The 19,183-nt window shown below is 38.2% G+C and overlaps 1 protein-coding gene across 9 annotated transcripts in view; it reads right to left on the bottom strand.

Annotated features, from left to right (window-relative positions):
• Positions 1-19,183, bottom strand: part of CEP128 (centrosomal protein 128) — a 343,545-nt gene that overhangs the window by 55,642 nt on the left and 268,720 nt on the right. For 7 of the 9 annotated variants that reach the window (XM_074327098.1, XM_074327091.1, XM_074327093.1 and 4 more), the window contains 2 exons: positions 15,514-15,563; positions 3,033-3,122 (listed from right to left, as the gene is read on the bottom strand). In XM_074327098.1, the coding sequence (XP_074183199.1) occupies positions 3,033-3,122; positions 15,514-15,563 (140 nt within the window). The remainder of the gene's footprint in view (positions 1-3,032; positions 3,123-15,513; positions 15,564-19,183) is intronic. The other 2 variants (XM_019731122.2, XM_074327096.1) reach the window with 1 other exon arrangement.

Below are 19,183 nucleotides of genomic sequence, written 5' to 3'. Positions count from 1 at the left end.
ACGTCTAAATAATCAGAGTTGTTCGGCATTTGGTTAAGTATAGTTGAACAGGTCTAGTGACTTTATCAGAATAATGCAGAATTTTCCAAGAATGCTTTAAATATATCATTAGCATATGAAAAAGCACAATACTGGCATAAAAATATAACAAGAGTCTCTATCCCTTCCAATTCTGAGAAGCTTTAAGAGTATAAAATAATTCTGGAAACTTCTCTGGGACTGAAGCTCTGTGATAGACATATAATTTTCAAAAAGAAAAAACAACAATGAGGACTCCCTCCCATCACTGTTCTAAAAGCACAATGCCTCCTTCCAGAAGAAAAATCCACTCAGCTTCACCCCGAGAGACCACTGCATGACATTTTTCCTGTCAGTGTTAACTCTGTTTAATCAACACTCACTCTTTAGCTACTACTTCCTACATGAAGGGTATAAAATGAAATGCAAAGATGTATATTTTTCCTCTATGCATTTCCACACAGCAATCCATTACATTTAACAAATTGTCAATCCTTTTTTAATAATTAAAAGAATTAGAAATAATTTCAAATGTATTCTTTTCCAAGCTTCAAGACATTAAAATGAAATAAAAGACCTTTATTAATCATCACAAAAAGATTAGCAATTTCACACAGAGATTTAAAATAAGTGAAAATAAAATAGAGATAAGAATCGCCAACAACCTCAATGTTGGAACACAAAAAAAGCTTTAGAATATAGAGTAAGTTGGCTGTGAAACTATCAAATGAATTAACAATCTATACATAAAATTGCATTTTATCCATTAAAAGTCAGACAAAGTTATTTCATACTTTTGAAAAATTAGGATGGATGGAATCAGACAATGTGCAGTGGTTTCTCAATTATCCAGTGTTTGATTTAGCCATCATTAAATACCTGTAGTCAATCTTTGTTAACTCATTTCATTAGATGCTCATGAACCTTTTTCAAATAATCTACTTCAGGGTCCAAAACAACAAAGCAAATACTGAAAAGAAAACCACAAGGCATCAAGGTTGTGTCTAAGAAGCTGTCCATAAACCCCACACCCAACATTTTGACTTATCATGAAAAGCCAGTTTAAAAGGATGCATCATTTCCTTGCCTAGAAGGAATACCCAGTAATGTTCCTTTGTATCTGCTTTTCACCCAGGAAGTGGACAATCAGAAGCAGAAACTATCACATTTCCACACAGAATCAAAGGGTATGCTCCATGTTTCTGATCTGGTCTCTCATTGACCACCATTCCCCTGGGTGGACAGAAGAGGCATCTGGCTGTGCCTCCGTAGCTTTCTTCCGTTAGATCCCATGTTGGCGTTTGGATTTGTGGTCTCGTTTGTTATGAGGACATTACTGACCACTGTACTTCAGTCTGACACTGTTCAGGAAAGGCTGAGATTGCATTTATCCTAAAGTGGGATGTGTGCATGGGTTTGTGGGCTGAGGAATACAAGTGGGGTGGAGGAGAGAGATGAAGGTAAATGTACGGAAATGGGGCTCTGTTGGTTTGTTTCAACAGATTTCATGCTGGAAAATGAAGCCCAAGAAGTTAGGTAAGGGTTTTGCTTAACATCCCTGTAAACACTTCCAGTCCACTTTATGAAACTAATACTAAAATATCTCAGATTTAGCCTTTATATTCCAGACCACAAAGCAAAGAAATGTGTTTTTTGCTTGTTTGTGTTTTTTCCTTTAAAATGAAGAATTTAAGCACAAATGGAATGTGATGCATAGGTGTATACGCACAGGATGAGACTACAAACCAAATGAAGGGCAGAAGACAGAATTATTTTTCTCCTGGAATTGCTCAATTCCACAGTGAGAGTGCTGGTAACAGGTAATGAAAGTTCAGTGAATGACATTTGGACTGGGGAACAACTAAAAATTATTGGCAGGTAATAGAAAGGCTATGATGGTGGTTAGGAGCAATGCAAATGACAACCAATGTAACTTCAAAGATTGACTGTCCCCCAAGAGAGAGGCAGAAACTGGAGTTGAGTAGTAGGCGGGAAAAGCCAACAGCCTAGAAACCAACACACCATAATTTTTTGAAGGATTTACATTTTAAGAAATAAAGTGCATGTCTCCAGTTGTGAGGTTAGTCATATATCAGCTGAATATGCTCTGAACTCTTATGCAAATCATAGTGCTGTGATGCTCATGGCATAATTTACAAGTAGATTTGTGTCATGCAGAACTTGTGGGAAACCATAGGACATGCTTTTTCTTCAGCGTGTGTATTTGACTGCCACCAAAATAGCTTATCTAATGAGACTCCCTGAGGCTGACATCTTTGTTTCCCTCAAGGGTATGTATCTCCTGGGCTTCTAGGTGAAGAATGTTCACAAGGAAACCCACATAACCATAGAACCCTTTGTCTCCAGCTCCTTCCTGGTGAATATCTGAATCACAGAACTTGATTTTTAACTATCATGCAAATCACACAGCTGAGTCATTAAATGATATGGGCACCCAGTCCACCTTGGGAATTAAACTGCTTACCTTTGAGCAATTTCAATAATCCACATCCTAATTTACATGTAGAGTCATTTACTCAATTCTTTTCAGGAATTAAAGCACAAGGAACATTCTACTAGAGACTGTGTCTCACTCTCATTCCCATATTCCTTCTGTGTCCATTTACTTCTCACCAATCTATACTAAAGAGAGAGTTTTAAATAATGTATCTGGCTGACATGAGTTAGGTTTTTCTTATTTTCTAATTCAGTTTGACTAAGATTCAACCTATATTAATCACCATTTCCTAATAAACAAGCACAGAAAAAAAGGGATAGGTGGTTAAAGGATTTAAAACTAACCTTAGATTATCTGTACTCCAATAATCAACGGTGCACTATTCTTAGTATCTAAGAAAACTGAGAGAAAAACCCCCAATAACTTAGTTTTCAGTTACATTTCTGGGAAGCATACCTGAAGGCTGACTTATCCTGTATATCCTAAAATAAAGAAGATGTATTTTGACTATCCAGTTTTAAATATTCTAAACATTCCTATCCATGAAATACTTAACTGCTTTTTCTTCAAATTGAGCTTCATTCTGATTTTTCATTGTAGTCTGACTAGCATCTTCCCAAGGTGGAATTTTAAACTGTAGCTTTGGCTGTTTAAGAGAGATGTATGTGAGTAAAGAAAAAACACTGGAAAGCTCTATTGTGCTAAAATAATCAAAAGCGCTATAAATAATAATAGCTATAAAAATAATACTAATAGGACTATAATAATTTCAAATACAGTTTTAACTTTTGCATTTGGAGAAAATAGTATCATGCTGTCCTTTTAAAATGGACCCCAAAATAATTCCTCATCCCACTTAAAGGCACAAATTTTAGGAAAATCATTATGCGAAATTTAAAACATTTTACTGCTCAGGCTTATAAATAAGTAGTGATTTAGTTGAAAGTATCCTCCACTGTCTTGGTTTCAAAAAATCATTCCTGGAAGGAATTGATCCTAAATTCCAAAGTCTATTAAATGAAGGAATAAATGAGATGGGAGCTTGTTAACAGACACACCTGGGCAGTTTTGGTTGGTAATGAAAACTACTTTTAACACTCACAACCTTACCTGCAGATAATGAAGCGCTGAAGCATGTGAGCTGAGGAGTTCAGGAAGGTCTGATTACTCAAAATTATACTTTCCTTCCATTTGCAAAATTATTTAAAATTCTATCAATGGAAATTTATTCTTTGGGGAAGAACTCAAAAATTTATTCTTTGACTCTCTCCACTTCAGTTAATCTTTCAGAAGGGAAACATTCCTAAGAGAGATAACCATTAACCCAGTTCATTCCAAGGCAGGGGTCAGCAAAATTGGACAGTGGGTCAAATGCAGCCCACTGCCTGATTTCATAGGTCCATGAGCTAAGAGGGGTTTTTACATTTTCACTGGGCTAGAAAAAAATTCAATGTAAGAATAGTATTTCATGACATGGAAAAATGACATGAAATTCAAATTTCAGTTTCCATAACTGAAGTTTTATTGGAACATAGCCCATTTACTTCTTTACATATGGTCTATGGATGCTTTTATCCTACAATGGCAGAGTTGAGTTGTGGGACAACATATTGCTCGCAAAATTGAAAATATTTAGAGTTTTGCCCTTTACAGGAAGTTCAGTGACCCTCTGTTCTAAGGTGTTGTTATCCTCTAAGAATTACTTCCTGACTCACAGAGGTTGCCCTGGCAAACCGTTCAAGGTTCTGGAAGGAGAGGATGAGGTGAAAAACACTGACCAGTGTCAAGAGAATAAGAACCAGAAAGATTTTATCCAACTTTTAAGCTTTAAAACAAAATTTAAAAGTTGTATATGCATATATACATATAGTACCCAGAATATAAGCCATTCCACAGACCACATAAGTTTCTTCCTTTTGTCCTTTACTCCTTTTATCCATCATTCTTTCTTTCTTTCCAATGTCTTTCCATCCTTCCTTTCTTGCTTCCTTTCTCTCTCCCTCCTCCCTTCCACTCACTTATTCATTTACTTAATTAATCCATTCATCCACACAGGCTCCATGTTGGAGAATGGGTACACAGCTATAGACAAGGGATATAAGGTCTCTTCACAGAGCTTAAATTCCAAAGGAGGAGGAAACACATGAATAAAGAAGTCACCCAGGAACTGATGGGAGGTGATGAGGGTAGAGGTTCAGTTTAGACAAGGTTGGTCAGGGTCAGTTTCCAGAAGAGGTGACATTTGCGCTGAAACTCAACAGGATGAAATGAGCCATCAGTGAAAGAGCTAAGGGAAAGCATGATCGAGACAGTAGCACATGCAAAGCTCCGGGGACAAAAGGGTTTAATTTCAGGAACAAAAGGGACACTGGGATGTGTGTTGTGGCTGTTAATGAAACAATCCCTTTAAATTACCAAAAAGTATAAAATAAAAAAAACCCCAAAATGCTATTAAAACCTTATTATTTGCCAAAAATTGTATCGGGTGCTTTCCACATATGTTCTCATTTAATGCTCACAAAAACTCTCCCTTGGCGAACATTATTAACTTCATTCATTTAAAGTCAGAGAAAACAGACTCACAGGTATTAAATGTATCGAATTCCACACTGTGATTAAATGTTGGAGCTTAGACTGTAATTCACGTCCACCTGACTCAAAGGAGTCCATATTAACTCTCAAAAAAGCAAATTAAAGATCACATTAAATATATATATATTTAACAAGTCTGCAAAATGGAACTAATGGAAATACCATATGCTGACAGTGAAGTTTTATGAGCAGATAGACAATAAATGCTTTTTTATTACCATCAGGGGCTACTTCGTCTGTGTGTGTGTTTGGTGAAGGTTACGGGATACACTGGAAAACTGTTCCGGAGCCTCTTTCTCAAAATTATTCATTCCAGAACAGCATTCCAGATCCTTATTTTTAACAGATGTCAGGTGACAGTATAACAAAACACATGCTATCTCACAATACATTTAATGTTCAAACAAAAACTGTTATTGATACACATTTTTATATTTATTTACTCTGTAATAAAAGGGATTACATTTTTTGCCATACGCCTTTCTTACGTAAGTTGCAACCCCTCTGACTTCTGGGTCTGACAGTAGGCCAGCCGGGCACACAGTCATGACCACCAGGGAGCTCTCAGAAGACAGGACAAAGGGCGGCAGAGACCTACACTTAATTAGCTGTGCAGATAAATGGCACCTCTATTGTGTGCTGCTTTTCCACCTCTTTTAGATTGAGGCTGCAGGAGCTTAGATTCATCACCGAGCTCATAAATGGCCTATCCCCCCCACTCCCGTTTCACTCGGGACAAATTTATTAGTTCTTTTCTCACAGTGAAATGAAATGTTGGGATTTCAATTACAACCGGAGGGTGGTAACGACATGGAGTCTCTTGTAGGTAATATTTTTCTATTTCATTTTTATGAGCAAACACAGAAATATTGTTAACAGACATTAAATGTTATTTATTAAAGTAAACATTAAACTTCTAACAAATTAAATTTTGTAATGTAGATACTCTTGGAAAGGAATGCACTTCAGAATCAATTTTTTTGAAACCAAAATAATCACTGATTATGATAAGAAGTCAAAGATAGAGAAGAGATGCTTATTAGTCATTCTTTCAGCTCATAAAACAAATCTTTGAGGTTTGAAGCATTAAGAGGACATCATTGAAAGTAGAGTTCTCACTTCTGGGGCTATCTCCCATTCCCATCTCTGGCTGATTTGCTTTAGTTTTATCACTTTTTTGCACAATTTAAAATTTATGCAAACATTTTCAATGCTGCCTTTAATTTTTGCCAGAATATTTTGAACCTGGTTTAAAACTGAAATTGAAGAAGCCCGAGGAGGGTTTTAATAACAACTTTCTTCAGTCTGTTTATTTAAAACATGATGAATAAGCAAAAAGAAAAGGTGCAGAATGGAAAAAGAAAAATGATCCCTTCTCCTTCCTAGAAGTGCTCGAGATTACTGGATTGTTCGTAATCTCGCACCAGGGATGAAAATCTTCCTCACGTGCCAATGGCCAAATATATACATACATATATATTTATATTTATATGACACTGTCCCAGTTGCCATGTGCATTTAAGCTTAGATTTATGCATAGTTTTAAAGATATAGAAAGGCAGTGAGAAGTTTCACTAAATCTCCAGTATTGCCTGACTTATTTAATGCACTTTCTAAAAAGTATTTAGTTTCTTATAGTCTCTTTTTTGAGGAGGTAGGAAGTCAGCTAGTGTTTTACCACACTAAATGCGTAATATGCTTGCTAATGAATCATTCTCATAGGAAAAAAAACAAGGAAGAAATTAAAAGAAAGGCCAGGAACCTAAACAAATAAACAAAGTGTAGCAATTCAGTTCTCCATAAGCTCAGGAGGCATTAAGCACAGTGGTAGGGAAGCCAGGCAGACTCTAATATAAGTAAGTTATAGCCCTGCCACTTACGGGCTTCTCAAGCTGCATGCCTTAGCTTCTTTATCTGTAAAATGAGAATAGCAGTATCTCTTATAGAATTGTTATAAGGAATAAATGACATACATTGAGAAGTTTGAGCATAGGGCATGACAAAAGAATTGCTCATTAGCTATTAATATCATTCATTAACAAATCAGAGGGCCTGTTTTTCCCCTTCTTTGATGCACAGACCATCACCCTTGGGGCGGATTTAATGCAATCTTGACAGGAATTAAGAAGTGTTAAATAAGTATTTGTTAATAGAGTGAAACATAATCTTAGTGAGTTTTCAAGACTCCAGCTTGGGGAAATCCTCTGCAGTGTTTCTTTATATTCTGGAAAATCAGCCAAAGATGGGATGGGAGAGCTCCAGAAGTGAGAACTCTTAATTTCTTTCAATGATGTCTTAATGCTTCAGACCTCAAAGATTTGTTTTATGAGGCAATGGAAACTGTTTTAACCTGAAATGTATTATTGATGAGCAACTGTTTCCAAATTTGTTGCAAACTACAGCCATTACTTAAAATATTGCTTTCCACAACTGTCAATGTTATCAAGAGATGGAAGACAAAATGGAGCACACAGTGTTACATCTGAACGTCTGAGTGCCCGTAAAATTCATAGGTTGAAATCCTAATCCCCAATATGATACTATTAGGAGGTGGGGGCATGAGGGTGGAGCCCTCATAAAAGAGCCTATTCAAGAGACTCAGAGCGCTCTCTCTGCTCTGTGCCATGTGAGGACACAGCCAGAAGTGGCTATCTATGAATCAGGAAGGAGGCCCTCACCACCTACCAGCATAAATACCGAACATTGCATCTGCCTTGATCTTGGACTTCCCAGCCTCTAGAACTGTGAGAAGTAAATGTTACTAGTACAAGTTACCTAATTTAAGGTATTTTTGTTATAGCAGCCTGAACTGATTAAGACACACAGTTATCTGTCTAAAGTTGAAGGCCCTATCTAGGAATGTAACGTGAGAAAAACAGCAGATATGCACGATGTAGAACAGTGTCGTAGTGATCACTTAATCCGCAATGCAAATGAAATTGCCTCCAACTACCAGGTGACAGTTGACTCTGGAAACATGGCAAAACTCTCTGACAAGCTCAACACTGCAAAACTTCATAATGTGCTTAGATTACTTTCATTTTTCACAGGAAAATGTAAGCTGCTCTTCACATCAGCCCCTGTGCCCACGAAGCCCAGAACTCAGACTCTGACAAAACTCCATGTTTTATGGAAATATTGCTTTGCATGCAGTCAACTGCAAAGGGGATAGTGTACAGAGATAGATAAAATAACTTCCCCCCTTGGGAGCAATTTGCAAAATCTGTAACATACTTGGTTCATTTTCACTACCAAGTTTTTTAGACTTCCAGTCACGGAGTAAAATTTGGGCTTTTGAGCTCAAAGAGGACACAGTTTTTGCAGTTTTAAATGTATCCAAATGGTGCCTTTTTTTTTTTTTTTTTTTTTTTTGAGACATTTTTAGAAGCTTGACTCAAGAAGACTGCTGGATCCTGAGGACCTGTGCTTTGCATCCCTCAGGAGAAACAGAACCGACCACATTTTCATATTTTTTATCCTCAAAAGAAAATGATTTAGTCAATCAACTTCCAATTATTCAGACACAAGAATACTTCACTCTCAAGGCTTTCTATTTTCAAGTTAAATTCTGTCATAAATTTGGAAATAAAACTAAGTTGCAAATTTCAGGTAAAATAGGATGATAAAATTTCCAGTGGAATCTATTTTACTGAGCTCGGTTCCCTGCTCTCCCGAGGCCTCCTAATGTAGTAAATTGAAGTATACAAACCTAATTGGTTGAGACCTTGCTTGACCTTATAATACAGACTGATTATGTATCATGTCTGTTAAGACCTCGAACCGAATTTAAGGCTTGATAAGACTTCTCAGCTTTTAATAAAAGAGAGATTTTTAATGAGCCACCAATTTGCCTTGTCCTGAAAGTGTTGCTCAAACCTCCCACCCCCCACAGTGACCCATGTTTTGTTTTGTTTATGTCATTGCTTAGAACAGTTTTTTTAAGAAATCATGTATCAGAAAAAGATAGTGATTTGCTTATATTCCGAGGACTGCATCTCGGAAAGAATAAGTAGGTATGCATCACATTTTGGTTTCTAGAATTATGTAAGTTCCATTATAACTCTTGTGAGTTATCCCAGGGATGAGCAGGATACTGAATTTATTCTTTAGTTTAATAAAGCCTTAAAGAGTCAATCCCAATGTATCAATGTATTTAAACTGGGATGTCTAGAAATGTACTTTAGTACCAAGACAATCAGAATTTCTGCAGAAATTTTAAGAACTGCTTTAACCAATCCTTCGATTCTTCTGGAGAGCCAGTGTTGGAACACAACCTCCCAGGTCACTCTCTCTCCCCCTTCTAAAGTCACTCAGGGACTCTTTGCTGCCCCATCCTTGCATTTCTATCCACAATCTCTAAAATCTCCAGACCACGATGTGGTTTGAAAGTATAGGTTATGGGCATGCCACAGTCAGGCAAACATGACTGACAGCAAAACAACAGAAATTACCCAGTTGGTCTGTCACTGGCCCAGTTTGTCACATGGTTGTTTACCGGGAGAACTGGCCATCTACTGGGACTCCCGAGATGTTAATGTTTGATATGCCAGCCTCTGCTAGGGCGATTTATTTGTCCATGTCAGTTTTTTGTCTTTGGTGGTTTTCCTTGCCCAGTAAATCCCCAATGATGTGTCTGCCAACTCTACACTGGAATTCTTTTCCATATTATAATACCCCTATATTAATATTCATTAGACTTGTTCCAAGAGAACTAAGAAATTTGAGTTCTATTTTTCTTTTCTTAAAAACACTGTGCTGCCATAGGCTGGCTACTCCATAAGTAGCTGAAATGAAGTAATGGCTGAGGAAAAGATTATCTTCTCCTTCCTGTTCATTTCTAATGCTTTTGCCTAAGCACTATTTAGGAGACAAAAACAAAATCAACCCCCTGCCCTTCCATTCCCAAAGCATTTCCCAAAAATAAATGATATCCCTCAAATGGAAGGTTCCAGACTATTTTTAAAAGCTATCTGGGAGAGAAATTAAATATAATTATGGGTCATCTGAAAAATAGCATGCCTATAATGCCATTTAATTATCCTTCAAGGGCATAGCTTCCAGAATGTCTCAGAGAAAAATGTATTACTTTTTAAAAAAACATAGAATCATTTTTTAAATTAAATGAAGGATTCAGCTCATTTCTAATGAAAATACTGATACTGAAGAAAGTGTCCAGAAATACTTGTGACGTTTAGATTATAGAGCCTACAACTAAAATGTTTCCTTTTTCCTCTTAATGTGATTGATATTCATGTGTAGCCCATATCATCAATTTCATTACTACTACATTGTGAATTTTTTCACTTTTCCATTATATTCAGTAGTTATCCAAAGATGTAAACACTTCCTTTAGCATAATCTGACCAAAATCTGAATTTAAAATCATGGTTACCCATGGGAGGAGGAGAGGAGAGGGAGAGAGGAGAAAGAGAGGGGGCTCAGGAAGGAGGCCGGGAGTGGGGGGGTGGGGGGAAGTGGCTCCAGGAGGGCAGACACATTTACTGCTTTGTCCCCAGCATGCAGCACCAGGTCGGGCATATAGTAGGTGCAGATAAACAGTCAGTGTGTGGAATCAATATTTATGGAGGACCTGCCAGGCCCCAAGATTTATACACTTTTTATCCTAGTTAATCCTCTCCATAACCCTATGAAGTCAGTATTATTAGTGTCCCCAGTTTACAGATACGAATACTGCTTCAAAAGGACCAAAGATGGCCTTGCAGAAGAGGAAAATGAATAGGAACAATCACGTTCATAATCATCTAGTCTTCTCATTTAAAAGAAAATGAAAAGTGAGATGGCTGTAAGTTTGCATGAAAGAAGGGGCATACATGTTTTCAAGAGATGTACTCTGTCTAGTGAATGACTTAGTAGCATTTGAAAGCTGTTCATCACTAAGCATGATACTCTTTGGAGTGATCTGCGTTCTGGGAACCACAAAACAACAGGACTGTAAAAGAAAGAAATCGATGAGAGGTAAGTTGATGATTTAAAAATGAAAACAAGAAGCAACAGCAGGACCTACCACTGCCACAAGTAAGGTGTCAGTCACTGAACACTTTTCAACTAAACTGAGAAAAAATGGATTACCTTTGACGTCTACTTAAAATGACCCAGCTGATCTCCAGTGGATGAAAGAAGGGATTTGCTTGATCAATGTACCTCAAAACCATATGCAAATGGGACTCATACTGCACCACACACACATTTATACAAGATAATACTTGGTTTTTAAGAGCAGCGGACAATGTAACAGCAAATGAATCACACACACACACACACACACACACACACACACACACACACACACATGCACACCCGAGCCAGACAATGTTAAGCTCCAGTAAAAAATTTTCCCAATGACCAAATGCTTTGTAAAAATCACTGTTAAATACATTTGTCTCCACTGTTTGATTCCTCCCACACTCTCCTTTCTGCTGTCTGCCCCCCTCACCATTTGATCCTTTTTCTATCACAATGATTCATACCATTCCTGCCAAATTATTCACTTCTTGACCTTTTGCTTCAATACGTTCAAAAAAGAAAGGAGAACAGAGCAGGACAGAAAAAAGGAGGGAGACTGAAAGTGTGTGTGCGCCCAGGAATGACAGAATTTGGAAGTCACCCCAAAACTTTTTAAACAAAATATGAACTCTAGGACAGAGATGGCTATTGTTTTTTAATGGGTGCATCTTTGAGAGAACCAGGAATAGGTGCTACACAAATAAGAGACATGTATGGAGGCATTTATTTGTTTCTTCAGTCAGACGAAATTTACTGAATACCTACCACGGTGAGGTGCTGTGCTAAATATGTGGATGTTTGAGGAAGCAAGACATCAGAGTCGTTTTGTAGGTATGACAGGAAATTACAATTCTTCATATGGTAAATTTTTGTTTCAAAACCTAAACTCCTTAGCTAAGTGAATTCAAGGACTTAACAAATATTTATTCAGTTTTATTGATTATTTTCCTCTTGAAATATTCTTGGCTAAGCTTCATGGCATTATGATCTCCAGAAATTATTTTCTTTATGTCTTAGACTCCTTTGCAGGATTTTCATCTTTAGCCTGTTATTTAAGTGTTTGTGTTCCCTAGAGTTCTGGCTTAAGTTTTCCTATCTTGCTGTTTTCTGCCTATCCCCCTGGGAGTTCTTATTGGTCCTATGACATTTAGTATCGTCTGTGTGAGATGGAGACCGGATCTAAAGACACCAAATTCTGACTGTCCTGTTCGAACTCTTCCTGAGATCATATGTGAATCCCCCTCCTGACATTGCCACCTGGATGTTTCAAGGTACCTAAACTGAAAGTATCATAAATTGAACTAATTAATTTTCCCTTATCTCACTGACTAACACCACTATCCATGAAGTTGTCCAATCAAGAAACCTAGAGTCATTCTTAGCTCCTTCCTTTTTACTTCCTAACAACCAATTTAAAAATTCCATGAATTTTTATACCCTAAAATATATTAAGAAACCACCTACTCCTCTTCTGTCTCTGTTACTACCCAACCCAAGTCACTAGCATCTCTGGCTAACGTTTGCACCAATATCTGCTTAACTGGTCTCCCTGATTTCAATCTTGCCTGCACCCAACAATTTTACAGCCAGTTATATGTTAAAGATGCAAATTTGATCATATTGTCCTCCTGTTTCAAACCCTTTGTTGTTTTCCCATATACAGAAGGTAAAATCCTCCCTCCTTCACGAAGTCCTGTTTACCTTCCAAACTCCTGTCTTGCTTCTCCTCTCAGTCACTCATTCCGCCATATAAAACTTCTTCCGGTTCCTTAAACATGACACTGATGCTCTCTTTTACCTCAGGCCTTCACATTTCCTAAACATTTTCTTATCTTCATTCCAAACTTACCAGTGCTAACTCATGGTTTTCATTTAAATATGGACTTTCTTTGGGATCGTCTTGCCGCTGTACCCCAGCTCACCTTTCCCACCTTCAAGCCCCACACTTCTACCATTATCTCCACCAAACAAAGGCAGATGGACATGTTATATGCTCCCAGTGACTTATACATCCCCTCTAGTAGCATTTTTTTAAAAAACATTTTATTATAAACACCTATTTAACATTCTTTTTCCACTGTTGTACAGGGCAGGAAGCTATCCAGTCTACGCAACTTGCCTTTGTATCCCTAGCACCCGATGCCTTGCACAGAGAATTGGTGCTCAATAAATATTTGTTTAATGAGTAAATGGAGCACCTTTCAGTTACAGGAAACCGGGAAAGGTTTAGAGATAAATAAACACCTACAACGCTTAAGGAGGATAATATGAAATGCAGAACGTCTGTTATACATAACTATAGGATGATAATGAGGAAATAAAATTGACTCCAATTTGGATACATGGGGATTTGCTAACACTGCAAATTGGAATTAAATATTTAGCTCTCCCTTCTGGGATAATCTAATCCACACTAAACCCTTCTGGAAGGCCATTTTGTGATTTTACGTTACAGATGAAAAAATAAGCACAACAACCTTAATTGAGCTACTCAAGGTTACCCAATGAATCGGAGACTCAGACAGGACTTAAAACTCAAAGCTGTCAATCCCCAGTCAATCACCAAAAACAACAACAACAAAAAACACAAAAAAACAAAAACAAAAACAAACAAAAAAGCTACTTTGTCTTTTTTCCTCCCCAAAGTTCTATTGTGTGATCATAGGACTTCAACCTACGTCTTCCTAAAACTAACATCTGTGATATTTATGTTTGAATATGGAAACTCAGTAATGTAGGCACTTTTTGAGATATTTTGCTCTAGTCTTTAACATGAAAGGCGTTATGTGATGTGTCCCTGTACTCTTGTGCACTCTGAGAGGTGTCAGTTCCTTTTTTGTTCTCAATAGAGTATCAGTATTAGGCACGAGTTGCCACCACAAAGTGCCAACATGGAACTCTTCTGCTGTGGGACATCATGTTGGATTCCCTCCCTTGACAAATGCACACAGTTAGCAGGCATAGTCCATTGTGCTCGACAGACATTTTGGTAGAAAATGCTGCCAGTATTTAATAAATATTTGAGAAGCAACATAGGGTATTAAATTTAACAGGATTACTGGTTCCAACATTCATATTGTGACAGAAATAAACTCAAAAACGTTTGTGCTGCCATTTCAAAAGGCCAGATGTGTACCAAGTACTCAATAAATATGTTTATATGTGATATTCTGGGGTCTATGGCGAACATGATGCATTGCATAACCAAAATGCTTCAGAAAGCCTTTATTACCTTCTCTGTACACTCATCTAGTGCACATAGAAGCTTTGCTTTTTATAACAAAAAGCACTGCTGATAATAACTTCTCAGGGCGAGTATGCACTTGAGATTTTCCCTAGCTCCAGACTGGACCACCAAGGGCTCTTTCTTTTTATACCTGAATATAGCTGAAGACGTTAAAGAATTTTACGTGTACAAAATTGTGGCTAACCCATGCCACTTTTCTTAGATATATAGAACTATACTTTTCTTGATCATTTTTATATAAGTTACATAATTTCCTCTTATCAGACACAGCATCACATAGAAGAATCCCCAATAACAGAGCATTTCTCTTGCTCTTCAGGCCTTGCATGACCCACCTTTCATTTGCCAGGAGCAAACATCTTTAACCCGAAAGCGCTCAATCCAGTTCATTCTGTCCCTCTCCAGTCCCGCCTTGCACCTCCAGGCCCAAGAAGAACTCTGAATGTCCAAAGTATTTACTGTTCTTAATCCACAATGTGACATTAAGTGAATTGGTTCTGTCATGTAAGTATAACTGATTATGTTTCCCCTAATAAAGATAGACACTTGTGTTACCCATTTGTAAGTTAGCTCAATGTGAAAGAAAGAGAACTTCTGTCAGATGCCAAGTTAACATCAATTGCTCATGCCATGGAAATGTCAATTAAAATTCTAGTACAACCTTTGAAACACAATTTTCCAATCCAAGAAACGTGTGTAAATCCACAGTGAATTGAGAGGCACACAAGGGATGTCTTAAGGTCCACATATGTGCTAATATTCTTGGTTTGGTCACTGGGAGATGACATTCATGGAGCAAAATAGTTTTGACTTTCACTTGAATATGTAGATTCCATGAATTCATCCTCATTCCTCAGCCCTGTTTTGGGGGAAATGACTTTGCAAAGACGTTGATTTCATTTCTTAATGCTGCAGTTATACCAAGGAATAAAGGGTTCCTTTAAAGAGCAGCATGAAAGCTGACTTGCCTTCCAGCTTTAGGAGATTATAAATGCTCTCAAAACACTTCTAAAAGGCAGCAAATTCCAACTTGGGCTTTAAAGTTCTGACTTTTTTTCATTGTTTTTTTTTACTCCATTTGTTATCACTATGTGACAATATTAAAGGCTAACAGAACAGAAAAACAAATGTTTTTATCCCCAGGACACCTGCCCTAATGGAGAATTTACTTTACCTGCAGAGATTCCATTTCTTCATCTTTCCTGTGGGTCTCCTCCAGCAGATCTACAATGAGAAAGTAAAATACCCATCAAATTACAATGTAAAAATGGGTTACCTCTTATTATCAAACACAGTTCAGTCAGTAGCTTGTATAAACCATTACCTTGAAAAATAATTTAATGTTTAAGTGTGAGGAGCAATGTAAAAGAAATGCCCTCTCATCCCAACCTATGCGATGTGGCAGAGCTCTGGGTCCTGCCAGACCTAAGCTAGCTGAGAAGCCCTGGGACGTCCCAGCTCTGGTGGAGATACCAGAGAACGAGACCAACTTGATTACAAATCCAAAATCACACCCGCATTTTAGAAATTTGGTCCAGGGCTTATATAACTCAAAAGTAACACAAAATTTTCTTTAAAAATAACCTTTTTTTTCTTTTGAAAGAAAAATTAGAAACAAACCATTTGCTCTTAAAATAAACTGCCAAGCCAAGTTCCACTTCCAGAGTCAATTTTTATAACCAAATTGAAACACCCTGGAATAATGGGTGTTATTAATGGAAGTAGAACAACACCTTAGCTGTAAAGTCATATTAATTATCATTTCACACCAAAAGGGTGGGAAGCACTGAAGCTACATCTGACCAAGAGCTTGGCACCATCTCAGAGAAATCAGTGGCTGGAAGGGAAGGTAGGCAATTGAAGCGAGCTCTGTCTAAATGCATGTGTATAACCATGGTGCCTCAGTGCCCTACGTTAATTTATGAACTTGCTGTAAATATATATATATATTTGGCAGGAAGAATGTTCTGCCTGCAGCTATACCACCCTGTGCTATGATCTTATTAGATCTCACAAACCTAAAGAGGGCTGGGCTGAGTCAGAACTTGGATGAAAACTGGCAATAAACACCTACAGCAGTGCACATTAATATTAGCATTTATTGGCCTTACTCTGTGATTGATACAGCTTACCAAGACACTGCGCTGCATAAAAGGAAAATGTAACTTACAGAAATTCAATATATAGCCCCAAAAGGCAAATGCAAATGTTTGTAGCAAGTGCTACACTGGATGCAGCAGGAAGTAGTAACACAGTGGGGAACCGAGTCATACTGGTATGTATCGTAATGGGCAACATGCTGGAACGTCAGGAGACCTGTTAGATGAGATAATTGATGGTGATGGCCCTTTGAGGCTGCACAGCTAAGAGAGATACAGACCAACGACAAGCAGTCCTCTCAAGAAACAATGTACTTGGATGAAGGACAAGAGGTAGTTTTTGCTCTGTATCCCAGAGGGGAGCTGACGTTGGCCCCCAGTCTTCCCATAATCAGAGTTACCAATAAAGTCACAGGAGCACGGCAATGTACTGAGGTGTACTTTTAAAGGGGTTTTTCATTGGCACATCAGGTTCTTTAGCTATATGGTGCAGAAACCAACTCAGGGTGTGGGAGATTAAGTGCCCTCAATCATTCGTCTTTTTGCATCCTTACTCATTTGCATTGTGAAATTGTAGTTAGTTCCATCAAGAGGTCACAAGCACCTACTGTCCACATCTTGCATCTAGGATGGCTTCCTGACTTGATTTGGCAGACTGAATAAAGCAGAAGAAGCTTTGTGCCAACCTGCCTTGAGGGTTCAAGAGGCTTCACACATTTTCACTTTTCTACTTGGAACTCTGTCACTGCCATATGAGCAAGCCCAGGCCAGCCTGCTAGATGACAAGAGACACATGGTCCAGGACTCTTCCCATCCCTGACACCTTGCAGGCTGTCCCAACTGGCAGCCAGCAAATGCCTAGCTGACCTGAAGATGACTCCAGACGACACAGGTGGGAGCCCAGGTGAGCCCAGTGCCAATTCTAATTCATAGAATTGTAACCAGAATAAATAGAATTTGGGGATGGTTTGGTACCCAGCAATTGCTAAGTGATAGCAACCAGAATGCAGAATTGATTAGAAAGCTACAGGAGTAACCATTAGAGACGTGGGGAAAAAGAATCCAGACTCCAGAGAGAATTATAACTGGTCTGGGTGGGTAGGGATGTAGGGAGCATGAACTAATGGGCATTTTTACCCTGGTGCCTCTAATGTTTGTGTCACCCCACTCAAGATAAAATTCCATAAAGAGAAGAGCTAATGAGCTTAGCTTAGCTTTCTTGCCTACTGTTTGGCTAGGGGAAAGCATAGAGTACTTTTACTGATAATCCCCAAAGGATTGGAAGAACAGAAAGGAGTTTCCAAATGCAAAAACAGAAGAAGGAAGGGTGGTACCAGACAGGCCAGAACAACAGACGTCTATTCCAACTGGTTTCAGTAAATTATGTCTTCAGCATAACACTCTTCAATGTTTGTGAGATATAAGATCACTATTGTGTCCCGATGTGGATGTAGCCTTCCTTCCTTCCTTCCTTCCTTCCTTCCTTCCTTCCTTCCTTCCTTCCTTCCTTCCTTTCTTTTTTGCTACACAACTTATGTATATCAGGTTCTCAGAGCTGGGCCCCTTACAATGAATTGCATTGTTTAATGGTATAGTGGAGCTGGAGTGATGGACAGTGGGGTCCATCAGCCATTAAAGGAAACTGATCTTGTTCCTCCGGAACAACTTAGCCAAATACCTTACCTAAAACACCATCAAACACCTTAGCTAAAACTTACTGCACAAATTTAATGGATATTGGATATGCCCCAGATTTGGATATGTCTTATATAGCCAAACTCAACTCACACGTCTGATAAAAGAGAGATGTAAAGTTCAGTCTACCTTCAGAACTTCATAGTAGAATTATTGCAATTAAAAATTATGTTCTCAGTTTTTTTCCAAATACATAAAGGCCACACTGCTCTTCCAACAAAGCTGACACCAATTAACAAAGACAACTACAAAAGAATTCTTATAATTGTTATGTAAAATGTAGAATGACCCTCTGTTCATCCTCACAGCCCTTCACCCCAGCTTATATCAAGAGTACAAGTGGACATGTTTTTAGTTTTCTACTCTATGTGGCAGCCCTTTCCTATGAGAACTTCCTGTTCCTCTTTATCATGCGATTTCTTTGAAATGTTCAGTCAAGGGGCCTAAATGACCTCTTCTGCCACAAAAGTGGGGCAGTCAGAGCACCTGACCTCCCAAAACTAAGCAACGCCAGCAGGAATCCTTTTTCAGAGACGAACATGGATACCGGGAGAGACTGTCTCTCCTGAAGCAGCAAGCTTTTATTAGCTTGATGTTTCCAAAGCTGTGTTTTGTGTGTGTGTGTGTGTGTGTTTAACAATGTAAAAGGGACCTGTACACTAATGAAGCTGCCAAAGAAGAAAGTAGAGCCAAGAGACAGAGAGAGAGTTGGTCGAGGACAGCAGCACTCTGCCTGAAGCACACACAACTCCTGGACTTGTAACACTTTTTTTTCCCCTTTTCCCTAAATTAGCTTTAGTTGGATTGCTGTCATTTAAAAAAGTGTCTGAGGATGTGGTTGGATTGAATCTTCTTTCTCTATTCAGAAACTTGGAGAACTTAGAGTTAGCAAGAGCTTCATATCCTACAGTGAAACATTTCCTTCTACAATAAATAGAGGAAGACGTGAGGTTCGAAGAAGACAGATGGTTTTCCTGAAGTTCATGTTTAGTGCTGGAGCCATAGCTCAAGCTCTTCTCTCCTGTCTTCCTGCCCCATCTATCACATCAT

The sequence above is a fragment of the Rhinolophus sinicus genome, linkage group LG03 (genome assembly GCF_036562045.2).
Source record: "Rhinolophus sinicus isolate RSC01 linkage group LG03, ASM3656204v1, whole genome shotgun sequence".
Lineage (NCBI taxonomy): Eukaryota > Metazoa > Chordata > Mammalia > Chiroptera > Rhinolophidae > Rhinolophus > Rhinolophus sinicus.
Note: the sequence above shows the minus strand (reverse complement) of the source record. Positions and strands in the feature narration are given on the sequence as shown.